The 13,405-nt window shown below is 44.9% G+C and overlaps 1 protein-coding gene across 2 annotated transcripts in view; it reads left to right on the top strand.

Annotated features, from left to right (window-relative positions):
* The first annotated feature begins 2,833 nt into the window (after positions 1 to 2,833).
* Positions 2,834 to 13,405, top strand: part of LOC121549897 (alpha-N-acetylneuraminide alpha-2,8-sialyltransferase-like) — a 29,140-nt gene continuing 18,568 nt past the window's right edge. Inside the window, exons 1-2 of one of the 2 annotated variants that reach the window (XM_041861872.2) lie at positions 2,834 to 3,639; positions 4,854 to 4,998. In XM_041861872.2, coding sequence (XP_041717806.1) covers positions 3,461 to 3,639; positions 4,854 to 4,998 — 324 coding nt within the window. In that variant the 5' untranslated portion in view covers positions 2,834 to 3,460. The remainder of the gene's footprint in view (positions 3,640 to 4,853; positions 4,999 to 13,405) is intronic. The other variant, XM_041861862.2, reaches the window with a different exon arrangement.

Below are 13,405 nucleotides of genomic sequence, written 5' to 3'. Positions count from 1 at the left end.
ACATGGGGCAATCTCGGCGCAGATGGCCTGGCTGGCCACAACCCCAGCAGACCCTGGGACCAGGGCGTGTGTTTCGTGCCGCCTGTAGCGACACAGCACGAATGAGTTCTGTCATTTCAGCCACCCATGCAGGCTTTTTCCGGCTCCGGGCTGCTCTGCCCCCCAGCTCGCACAGAGGGTCTGTCTCCCTGCACCCCCACCAAAGCCCCAGCTGAAGCCCCAGCCCACACCAGCTCCCCTCTCCAAAGCCATCTCCAAGGCTACCTGCAATGACTCAGGATGAGCCAGCTGGGTCTGTATGCGCAGCTCCGTAGAGAGAGCGCCTGTATGAACTGGTCCCGTGCTAGCTCGCTCTGCACGGAGGGGGCATGTGAGCATATGCCCACCGAGAGAGGCTCTCAATGTCATTAGCTAGCACCCGTAGAGGCTCTCCAGGCTGCCTGCGTCTATTACTCAGTTCGGAGCGCAGTAGCCCGGGCTGTACACACTGTCCATAGCGCCTCCTCAGTGCTCCCACTAAAGCACCATAATCACGTCTGTCCTCGGGGCTAATCAATATCAAACAGGCCAGAGCTTCACCCGTGAGGCATAAAGCCAACTGCAGTGCCCTATCTTCATCCGACCACCCCCTAAAATGAGCTAACAGTTCAAACTGAGCATGAAAAGCTTCCCAATCCGCCTTACCGGAATACTTCGGGGTCTTAACGGATACGGACGCAGCCGGGAACTGGGCGCCGCCATGTTTGTTTACATCCTGAGCCCCAGATTCCTCGTCCCGCAGCGTCGACGTCACCCCTTCGGTCCGTCCACCAGAATCCGCGCGAAACACAGTCGACGAAGCACTCATGCCCGCTTCAGCCGCCATCACTCTAACGTCCTCCCTCAAGCGGCCTCTGGGCTCCGATGCCCTGGCGATCTCCTCAGCCAGAACCCCCGACGTCCATGCACACGCACCTCCTTTCGGATTCCCTCGAAGCATCTTCAACCCCCGTTCTCACCTACGGTAGCTAGCCACAGAAGTCAGCTAGCTAGCTGGCTAACTTTTATCAACGTTTTTACTTCTGACACCAATGTAATGACCTGACTAGATCATAAAAGAACAACTGTCCAGACAGAGGATTGAGTTTACGAATGGACGGTTTATTAAACCAACTTTACACAGGCTACTGTTTGGCCGTAGCCCACGCCAAATAAATGAAAGATAACCCACAAGCCAATCGTGACCTTCTCTTGTGAAGCCCAGACGTTAAAAAAAGAGAGAACAAAGGCTAAACCTGGTCTTAACTTCCAATGCTCCATCCCCCTGCCCAACCCCCCTCCACGCCACTCCGCCAACCGCCAGGATGCCCGGCATCAGAACATTCCAGGCATTCCCGTGATTGGCAGATAGCAGGTTGATTGACATGTCGGACCCCGCGAACACTGGGTACTGGTAGGTACAACACAACCATCTACTAGCCTAACACATAACACACAGCTGTCTGTGCGGGTCGCTACAATACATTTAGAAAATTCGCAACATATTGTATGAATTGTAATTCGTAACATATCATACGAAATGGATGATGAACATCTACAAATTAATACAGTGCCTATAGAAAGACTACACTCCCATGAACAGTTTTTCACATTTTGCTGCCTTAAAATTAAATCTAAAAAGGGATTAAATTAGACAACCTACTCCAGATTTTCAAAGTGAAAGAAAGTTATTGAACATTTCAAAATTAAGACTAAATAAAATAACTGAACTATCATAATTGGATAAGTCTCCACCCCAAGTTACTATTTGTGGGAGCACCTTTGACAGCCATTACAGCTGTGAATCATTTTCATTAAGATTCTACCAACTTTGCACAACTCTTAAGGCAACATATATCCATCCTTTTTTGAATAATTGCTCAGGCTCAGTAAATCTGGTTGGGGATCATTGATGGACAGCTTTTATTTAAACCTTGTCTCAGATTTTTTAAAGCAGATTTAAGTCAGGACTGAGACTAGACCACTCAGGAACACTCAACACCTCTTGGAAAGCCATTCTGGTGTATCTTTTGCGTAAATATTTGTGTAATTGTCCCGCAGAAAAATAAAACCCTATGATAGGGTTAGGTTTTCAGAAGACTGAGTTGGGTTTTCATCTAACTTTTTAGCTGGGCTTTGCTCCTGCCATATTTATTTGGATCCTAACAAACTCCCCAGTCCCTGCCGGTGACAAGTATATCCATAACATGATGCTGCCACCACAATACTTGAAAATACAAAGGGATCAACAACATTGCATTCACTCCATATTACTGGCCTGTATGACAAAGTGCAAAAAAAGTTTTAAAATCCACTGCAAATTATCCATTCTGTTTCGCAACAAGGCTGTTAAGTAATACTGCAAGACAACACTGCAAATAAATTAACTTTTTGGTCTAAATTAAAAACTACAGAGTTGGGTCAAAATCCAGTACAACACAACAGAGTGAAACCCTCTCTATTTTCAAGTTTTGTGGTGGCAACATCATGTTATGGGTATGCTTGTCATTGCCAGGGACTTGTCACAATCAAAACTGTAACTTGGGGGTGGAGACATATCCAATTATGATACTTCCGGGTTTTTTCTTAATTTTGAAAATGTTCTATAACTTTCTTTCATTGTAGGAAAAAAATCTAATTAAATCCCTTTTAGATTACATTTTAAGGCAGCAAAATGTGAAAAAAAAGTCAAGGGGTTGTAGACTTTCTATAGGCACCATATGAAATGTAACATACTGTATACTGGAGTGTCCCGGATTTACGTTTACTATGTTACGTCTACCCCTGAGTCCAGGTTGGAGGGTTGTAGAACTACTGTAGCTAAAGAGGGGGAGAGAAAGAGAGAGATTCAATGCATTTTGCCCAGTACACATGCAAGGCTTCCAATAAGATCCAGCAGGACAAGGCGAGAGGAGATGAAGAAGGGATAGCATGGTCCATTCGGGTCGGATGGAACAAAATAAGGGCGATGTGGCTTTAGGGAACCTGGCAGGGATTTCACACAAGACCGCTGTTGAGTAGGGAAAGAGCGGCCGACATCTAGTTGATGCATGCGGGGTCAGTGATGCATCAAGACGAGTGTGGTGGATTCCAGCAACCCGCCGCTGCAGAGAGCGAAGCCCGTTCCCGCTAGCTTACCGCCGGCCGAGATGGCGCATGGATAGCGGTTCCCTTCGTGCTGCAAAACACGACCAAGGATTTATAACAAAACCGGCAGTTTTGGAGCTAAACAAAGGCATTCGATGCTTGCACTCGCGGAAATAATAAAAACGCGCATTTCCATTGAAACTCCGAGCCTTTTGGATGAGAAAGGATGCCGTCTACACTCCCGAAATAGATCATTTCACACATAGCTAACGGAGAGGGCCAGCTTGCGTTTTTTTCACCATACTAGATTTGTCTGAATAGGCCGGTTGTGATTCGTGAACCACAAGCTGTAACGATGTTGATGAGATGCCACCGGAGCAAGCTGTCGGTGTGGGCTGTTCTGTGTGTGCTCGTGCTGTGCTGGCTCTACATTTTCCCAGTGTACAGACTCCGGAGCGACAAGGAGATAGTTGATGAAGTGCTGCGGCTTGGACAAGTATGGCAGAGGAACCAGACGGACATCGATCTGTTCAGGTAGGCTTTCACTCATCTCACAACATTAGGCCTATGCGATTTGGCCTGCATAAATAATGAATAGCAATATGAATATTCTGCGATATAGCAAAACATTTTTACATGATTGTGTCCAAGTAGCCTATCATCTCCTACAGTTTATTTACGTACATAACAGGACAATACATAGGCTAATAATAATAATAATAATAATTTTTATTAAATGGTAAAAGAGGAATGAAAATGGAGAAAAAAATATCTATCACTATCAAGCTGAATCTCCAGGGCACAACAGTTACAGTATGGTAGGCCTATTTGTTGTATCTAGTCGCACTCATGAGAATAGGACAGGAGTCGTAGGCTATAATGCACTGAGGAAAAGCAGATTAGGGAAATCCGCAGAACGTGACACCTGCACGGAAAAGCGCAGAGACGCGTTTTATGATGGTGCGAAGAGGGAATTAGAATAATTGAATAGGATCTCTATGATTTCGCACGTTTGGAGTTGAAAAGGTTACCTCGCCGCCGAAGCTGTGTGTGTGTGTGTCCATGGAAACGACAGAAATGCAAGTGTACTGGTGGTGCTGAATCTAGGACGAAGCAACCACCAACAACCAGCCTTTCGCCATTTGCCATTTCCACACTTGCTTCAAATTCGCTCATTGACGCCCACAGTTGGATTCAAGATGATATTTTTATCATATCTGCGCCCGCCTCCTAATTGATTCCAAATGCATTTACACTACTCAGGCTTCACCACAGTAGGCCTACTGTTGATGCAGACAGGATGTATGAACCAGGTATGAATGTGTCATTGTGTGAAAATAGCATGGGTGACACTTGGACACAGTGTATCAATTAAGACAGTTGTTTCTTGATCTGAATTATAGTTGATGGTGCCCACTCTGCAATTAGTGTTTATTTCATCAATAGATAATGCTCAAATGACATGTGGCCCAGAGTCCCAGACTGGTAACTATAATTCAGATCAAGAGACTGTCTCAATTTATACACTGTGTCTGAGTGTCACCCATGCTATACACACAATGACAAATTCTCTTCTCATTCTGACTGTCTATTTATAGCTCTGGGGTAAAGGTTTCCCATATTTACCACAGATCTAGGATCAGCTTACCCTCCCCAAATCCTAACCTCACGCATAAGTGATGACACCCTGAACTGACATTAGATCAGTGTCGAGACACAACGTCATCCTACTCCCTCTCTCGTTACAGGAAGCTGCTTTCAGAATGCTGTGACCCGAGGAGGATGTTTGCGGTGACCAAGGAGAATTCACCTATGGGGAAGGTCCTGTGGTACGACGGAGAGTTCTACCACTCACACACGGTCAACAATGAGACCTACTCTCTCTTTGTGCAGGTAGGCCTCTACTCTGGTCCTGGAGGCCAGCAGTGTACTGGCTTTTGTTCCAGCCCAACTCTAACACACCTAAACACACAACAATATATTTGTGTGTGTGTGTGTGTTTGTTTGTTTGTTTGTATGTGTTTGTGTGTGTGACCACACTTGCATGGTCAATGATGGTAGTGTAGAGAATTTTGGGGGTTGTCCATGTGTGGTATTGAACTCCAAACCCCCTGACTCCAAGGAAAACACACCAACCACAGTCTGTGCTAAGGGTAAACTCTCTTTTAAGCACCCGTAACATGATTTTTAACAAGGGCAGGTTCTCTACAGTAACTTGCTTCACAATGACGAACCATAAATATATGTAACAAATATATCTCACCAGCTTCCCTTTCACCCACGCTCAACTGTGATAGCCCCACGCTATCACATTTTTCACAATGTCTCCATGATAAGAACATCATTAACATCTCACTAAAACAGTAACTGAACAATAGACACTTTGAACTGAGAAATTAGTTTAACCTTTGCAACATACACTGTAAAACCATAAAACATATGACACGTTTATAAACTAAATGTCAGTGTTTAAAACTTAACCATAAGGCATTTAGATTTGCCAATAAATGTTCTCATGTTAAACACAGGCGTTTAGAATGCAAGATTAAACATGACAGTCAGCTTTTCCCAGTCAGTTTCCAACCAGGAGAACACTTATATCTCCTTAGTGTTCAGATTTGAACCACTAGCGTTTACTTTCCCATAGGCCTGTTTAGAGTGCTTCTAGTCATTAGAAATTGATGTGACTTTCAATGCCTTTTATTCAGATCAGTGTTAGGAATGTCTGTCACCTTACCTACATTTCAGCACAACTGAAAAGTGCCCGGTTTCCCGATAGCGATGGCTTACGAGTGTTTTAACAATGCATCTTTCCTACAACGGCCGAAGATGTAACATGCGTTTCCTAAAACACCACTCAGAGAGAACGGTCACTAAGTGCGTCGTTGGAGCATGTGTCGATCGATACTGATAAGATCGAAATAAAGGGAGCGCTGCTCTCGGATCATCTTTCTCCATTCAAATCTTTCCTTAACATTATAATTTTTTCACAATACTGATGACAGATCAGCTCCTACAGAGATATTACCACCTATGGCTGCAAATATTGAGGCGGCTAATTCTAATGCTTACCCAATAACCCAACTAGTCCATAACTAAAGGCTGAGGATAACTAGGCCATAACTAAAGGCTGAGGATAACTAGGCCATAACTAAAGGCTGAGGATAACTAGGCCATAACTAAAGCCTGAGGATAACTAGGCCATAACTAAAGGCTGAGGATAACTAGGCCATAACTAAAGGCTGAGGATAACTAGGCCATAACTAAAGCCTGAGGATAACTAGACCATAACTAAAGCCTGAGGATAACTAGGCCATAACTAAAGCCTGAGGATAACTAGGCCATAACTAAAGGCTGAGGAGAACTAGACCATAACTAAAGGCTGAGGATAACTAGGCCATAACTAAAGGCTGAGGAGAACTAGACCATAACTAAAGGCTGAGGATAACTAGACCATAACTAAAGGCTGAGGATAACTAGGCCATAACTAAAGGCTGAGGAGAACTAGACCATAACTAAAGCCTGAGGATAACTAGGCCATAACTAAAGGCTGAGGAGAACTAGACCATAACTAAAGGCTGAGGATAACTAGACCAGAACTAAAGGCTGAGGAGAACTAGACCATAATTAAAGGCTGAGGAGAACTAGACCATAACTAAAGGCTGAGGATAACTAGACCAAAACTAAAGGCTGAGGAGAACTAGACCAGAACTAAAGGCTGAGGAGAACTAGGCCATAACTAAAGACTGAGGATAACTAGACCAGAACTAAAGGCTGAGGAGAACTAGACCAGAACTAAAGGCTGAGGAGAACTAGACCAGAACTAAAGGCTGAGGAGAACTAGGCCATAACTAAAGACTGAGGATAACTAGACCAGAACTAAAGGCTGAGGAGAACTAGACCAGAACTAAAGGCTGAGGAGAACTAGGCCATAACTAAAGGCTGAGGATAACTAGACCAGAACTAAAGGCTGAGGATAACTAGGCCAGAACTAAAGGCTGAGGATAACTAGACCATAACTAAAGGCTGAGGAGAACTAGGCCATAACTAAAGGCCTTATGACATGTATAGTATGTGGTCATAAAGGGTTTACTTTGAATTATTATTTATTTATATATTAGGATCCCCTATTATTATTTATTGTATTTTATTTATTTATTAGGACTTTTTAATTGGGGATTCTAATTTTTTAAAAAAATAATTAAAATTAAAAGTAAACCCTTCATGACCACATACCATACGCTTCAGAAGGCCTTTAGTTATGGCCTAGTTCTCCTCCACATTGTGATCTGAGAATCCTGGCTCATGGGCCACATCAGACCTGCAAGTCACAATAAATAAATAAAATGAATAACTCTTCCTGGGGTCCAAACAAAACACACCAAATAAAATGCATAAAATACATAATACCACATAATACTACATAATCTCCTGTTTCTGCCTCACGCTTCAGAAACAGGAGATGGCACCTGCCCTATAAGCCGTTCCTACATAATACAATACAAAATATATAAAAATGTCTGTGTCTCTTCACAGTCCCTGTTATGCTGTAAAGTGTTCTTTTATCTGGTTTTTTAATCTGGTTTTATTGCTAGCTTGAGTTACCTGGGGTGGCAGGGAGTTCCATGTATTCATGGATCTATTTAATACTGTGTTTCCCAGCCTCTGTACTGGACATGGGGATTGTGAAGAGACCTCTGATTGCATGTCTTGTGTAGTACCGTTGAGTGTCCGAACTGTGTGACAACTGCTTGAACAGACAGTTCGGTACCTTCAACACATCAACACCTTGCACAAAGACCAATAGTGATGCAGTCAATCTCTCCTCAACTTTGAGACAGGAGAGATTGTAATGCATGTTAATGACATTCGCTCTCCGTGTACATCTAAGTGCAATACGTGCTGCTCTGTTCTGGACCAACTGCAATTTACTTATGTCCCTCTTCGCCGCACATGACCACAGAACTGGGCAGTAGTCCCCGCAGGAGGCCTTTTGCCTCATGGTAGGCCGTCATTGTAAATAAGAATTTGTTCTTATTTGACTTGCCTAGTTAAATAAAGGTTAAATTAAAATAAATAAAAAGTAGTCCAGGTGCGACAAAACTAGGGCCTGTAGGACCTGTCTGGTCGACTGAGATATCAAGAAAGCAGAGCAACGCCTTATCATGGACAGACCTCTTCTCATTTTAGCATTCGGAAAGTATTAAGACCCCTTGACTTTTTCCACATGTTGTTACGTTACAGCCTTATTCTAAAATTGATTTTTAAAAAATGTTCCTTCATCAATCTACACACAATACCCCATAATGACAAAGCAAAAACAGGTTTATATAAATTTTAGCAAATTGATTTAAAAAAAAAACGGAAATATCACATTTACATAAGTATTCAGACCCTTTACTCAATACTTTGTTGAAGCACCTTTGGCAGCGATTACAGCCTCAAGTCTTCTTGGGTATGACGCTACAAGCTTGGCACACCTGTATTTGGGGAGTTTCTCCCATTCTTCTCTGCAGATCCTCTCAAGCTCTGTCAGGTTGGATGGGGAGCGTCCCTGCACAGCTATTTTCAGGTCTCTCCAGAGATGTTCGATCGGGTTCAAGTCCAGGCTCTGACTGGGCCACTCAAGCATATTCAGAGACTTGTCCCGAAGCCACTCCTGCGTTGTCTTGGCTGTGTGCTTAGGGTTGTTGTCCTGTTGGAAGGTGAACCTTCGCCCCAGTCTGAGGTCCTGAGCGCTCTGGAGCAGGTTTTCATCAAGGATCTCTCTGTACTTTGCTCCGTTCATCTTTCCCTTGATCCTGACTAGTTTCCCAGTCCCTGCCGCTGAAAAACATCCCCACAGCATGATGCTACCACCACCATGTTTCACCGTAGGGATGGTGCCAGGTTTCCTCCAGACGTGACCTTTGTTTCATCAGACCAGAGAATCTTGTTTCTCATGGTCTGAGAGTCTTTAGGTGCATTTTGGCAAACTCCAAGAGGGCTGTCATGTGCCTTTTACTGAGGAGTGGCTTCCGTCTGGCCACCCTACCATAAAGGGCCTGATTGGTGGAGTGCTGCAGAGATGGTTGTCCTTCTGGAAGGTTCTCTCATCTCCACAGAGGCACTCTGGAGCTATGTCAGAGTGACAATCGGGTTCTTGGTCTCCTCCCTGACCAAGGCCCTTCTCCCCCGATTGCTCAGTTTGGCCGGGTGGCCAGCTCTAGTGTTGGTGGTTCCAATCTTCTCCCATTTAAGAATGATGGAGGCCACTGTGTTCTTGGGGACCTTCAATGCTGCAGAAATGTTTTGGTACCCTTTCCCACATCTGTGCCGTGACCAAATCCTGTCTCGGAGCTCTACGGACAATTCCTTATGTCCAATCAATTGAATTTACCAAAGGTGGACTCCAATCAAGTTGTAGAAACATATCAAGGATGATCAATGGAAACAGGATGCACCTGAGCTCAATTTCGAGTCTCATAGCAAAGGGTCTGCATACTTATGTAAATAAGGTATTTCTGTTTTTTAATTTTAATAAATTTGCAAAAATGTCTAAAATCCAGTTCTTGCTTTGTCATTATGGGGTATTGTGTGTAGACTGATGGGGACAGGACAACTTCACCGCATCAAAGGGACGATGAACGGGGCCATGTACCGTCAAATCTTGGGTGAGAACCTCCTTCCCTCAGCCAGGGCATTGAAAATGGGTCGTGGATGGGTTTTCCAGCATGACAATGACCCAAAACACTCAGCCAAGGCAACAAAGGAGTGGCTCAAGAAGCAGGACATTAAGGTCCTGGAGTGGCCTAGCCAGTCTCCAGACCTTAATCCCATAGAAAATCTGTGGAGGGAGCTGAAGGTTCGAGTTGCCAAACGTCAGCCTCGAAACCTTAATGACTTGGAGAAGATCTGCAAAGAGGAGTGGGACAAAATCCCTGCTGAGATGTGTGCAAACCTGGTGGCCAACTACAAGAAACGTCTGACCTCTGTGATTGCCAACAAGGGTTTTGCCACCAAGTACTAAGTCATGTTTTGCAGAGGGGTCAAATACTTATTTCCCTCATTAAAATGCAAATCAATTTATAACATTTTTGACATGCATCTTTATGGATTTTTTTGTTGTTATTCTGTCTCTCACTGTTCAAATAAACCTACCATTAAAATTATAGACTGATGTCTTTGTCAGTGGGCAAACGTACAAAATCATTTTTTTCCCTCACTGTAGGTCACTAGCCCCGGGGAACATGTGAATATGACACCCTGAATGCAAGCTGTGGGATTTGAGATGGATCCCACTTTATCATGACAGAGGGAACATAAAGGAGGACATAAAAACCTAATCGGAGATCGGATTCGATAACCAGAGATATTCAGTCCTCAAAATGTGGGGGAAAACACAGATGGCTTGTCAAATTGTGGCACTGATTAGATATATCCATTCAGCTGTATAGGCCTACATGTTGTCTGCCAGGTGGTGTGTGTGTGAGTGTGAGTGTGTGTGTGTGTGTGTGTGTGTGTGTGTGTGTGTGTGTGTGTGTGTGTGTGCGTGCGTGCATGCACGTGTCTGTTCTAAACAGAACATTGAGAGTAATAATGAAAGAAATGTTGGACCCTTTCTCTTTCATTTCAATCTATCTCTCTGGTTATTAACAACAGACCATCCTTTGTTACTCAGAGCAGAACATGGAGTATTTATCTGGTTACTACATCTGGCCAATTCCGCAAACTCTTGGCTTCAGTTGAAATTATTAGGGCTTCAGTTGAAATCATTAGGGCTTCAGTTGAAATCATTAGGGCTTCAGTTGAAATCATTAGGGCTTCAGTTGAAATCATTAGGGCTTCAGTTGAAATCATTAGCCTCACTGTCCAGATGGAGGAGAGACACCTAGCTGAGCCTCACCGCCGTATTACTGAGGCAAATCATATTTTGTTGTGTGTGTGTGTCTGTCTGTGTCTGTCTGTCTGTCTGTCTGTCTGTCTGTCTGTCTGTCTGTCTGTCTGTCTCCCTACTAGTAAATGTTGCCTTGACACCATCTACTGGACCTGTTTATGACATTACAGAAAACATCTTAACTTGACGTAGAGAGAGAGAGAGAGAGAGGGATAGCGAGAGTGTGTGTGTGTTTCAACGACCAAGGTCCTGTGAGATCTGTGTGCTGTGTTTGCAGAGCATGTTTGCAGAGCATGTGGGTGAGTGTGTGTCAAGTGTGTGTTTGTGTACCCTATCCTCCCTGGTCCTAACCACTAGTGGCTACCCACACCCCACATTACACACAAGGACAGCTCTAGACAGTATTGTATAACCACTGCCTGGCAAAAATAGAGCCTGAAGCAGGGAAGAGGAGGCACTCACTCACTCACACACTCACTCATTCACACTCAAGTATTCATACTCTATTTGTCTACTTTTTCCCTGTGGATGAATGTTATAGACTCAGCCTCTCTGTTTAACAATAATCTCTCTCTTTCTCACTTTCTCTCTCTTTCACTTTCTCTCTCTTTCACTTTCTCTCCCTCTTCTTCTCTCCCTGTCTCTCTCTCCGTCCACAGCCTCTCTCTCCTCTCTCTCTCTCTCTCGCTCTCTCTCCTCTGTCTCGCTCTCTCTCCTCTGTCTCTCTCTCTCTCTCTATTCTCGCTCTCTCTCTCTCTCTCTCTTTTGACACGGATGCACTTGGGCCATCCTGAGTAGGGCTAACTTTTCTGTCTCAGTCTGGGGAGCACTGATTGCAGGCCTGGCAATAGAGCACCAACCATGCCTGACCAGAACTGGCAGTGCCACCAAGCTGATGGGTACAGCATAACAGAGCCCTTCTGACCACACAGTGTAGCGTTGGCATTGTCTGGCATCGCCTGGAATCGTCTGGCATCGCCGTTCTTTGGAGGAATGTGTCGTTTAGGATCTGATTAATTGAGAAGCTTTGTTAGCTTTGATCACATAGAGAGGCTTCTAGGCTGTGATCTCTTCTGTCATTGGTGCTCATCATCCTCGATCTCCTCCTCTCTCATTGGTCTGGTTAAGAATGTATTGTTTTTTAAAGTATAGCTTGGTTTAAAAATAAGTTTTGGTCTGTGTGTTGGCCCGTGTGTTGGCCCGTGTGTTGGTCCGTGTATTGGCCTGGGTTTTGGCCTGGGTTTTTAACCTGTGTTTAGGCGCGTAGTAGCCTAATATCTCCCTTAATTCAACCTACTCTCTTCTCATAATACTTCTCTCATTGAGATATCATCAATCCACCAAAATATAATTAATGTTTGGATCACATGTGTTACAATGATATGGAGTGATATGTTCCCAGAACTGTGAGCTGGCCATTGTTCTCCTCTAGCTCTTTTCATGGTTCACCAGAAACCCTGGGGGAAACACAGAGCGAGAGAGAGAGAGCAAGAGAGAGAGAGAGAGCGAGAGAGAGAGAAAGAGAGAGAGACGTTAAATTCTACAACCACCTAAAAGGAAGCGATTCCCAAACCTTCCATAACAAAGCCATCACCTACAGAGAAATGAACCTGGAGAAGAGCCCTGTCACGATCGTCTTGACGAGAAGGAGTAGACCAAGGCGCAGCGTGTGAAAGAAACATTACTTTATTTTATAAAGTTTCTAACAAACAAACAAAACACGACTCGTGAAGTCCAAACGGTTACACTGACCGAACACGGAACAAAAACCCACAAACACAAGGTGAAAACACACAGTTTAAATATGGCTCCCAATCAGAGCTAACGAGCCAACAGCTGACACTCGTTACCTCTGATTGGGAGTCACTCAATACAAACAAGGAAAAACAACCACATAGACAACCCAACCAAACAGAACACAACGAAACGAACACACCCTGGCTCAACATACAAAGTCCCGGAGCCAGAGCGTGACAGTACCCCCCCCTAAAGGCGCGGACTGCGACCGCGCCTCAAAAACCCCAAACAGGGGAGGGCTGGGTGGGCATTACTCCTCGGAGGCGGCTCCGGCTCCGGGCTTGACCACCACCCTTCTTCAATCCCCCCGTAGCGCCCCCGGTCCGATCTGACCCAGCTGGTAGGATCTGGACTGACGACGCGCACCCCTGGCTTGGCGCGTGAGGCAGGAACGGACCGGACCTGGCCGACAATACGCACCCTAGGCTTGATGCGTGGATTCGGAACGGGCCTCACCAGGCTGACGACTCGCATCCCTGGCTTGGTGCGAGTAGCAGGAATGGGCTGGATCAGGCTGACGGCTCGCACCCTTGGCTTGGTGCGAGTAGCAGGGACGAGCTGAACCAGGCTGACGACTCGCACCCTTGGCTTGGTGCGAGTAGCAGGAACGGGCTGGACCAGGCCGAC

This window comes from Coregonus clupeaformis, chromosome 2, assembly GCF_020615455.1.
Source record: "Coregonus clupeaformis isolate EN_2021a chromosome 2, ASM2061545v1, whole genome shotgun sequence".
Lineage (NCBI taxonomy): Eukaryota > Metazoa > Chordata > Actinopteri > Salmoniformes > Salmonidae > Coregonus > Coregonus clupeaformis.
The sequence above is the reverse complement of the archived record's forward strand: the minus strand, read 5'-3'. Positions and strand labels throughout refer to the sequence as shown.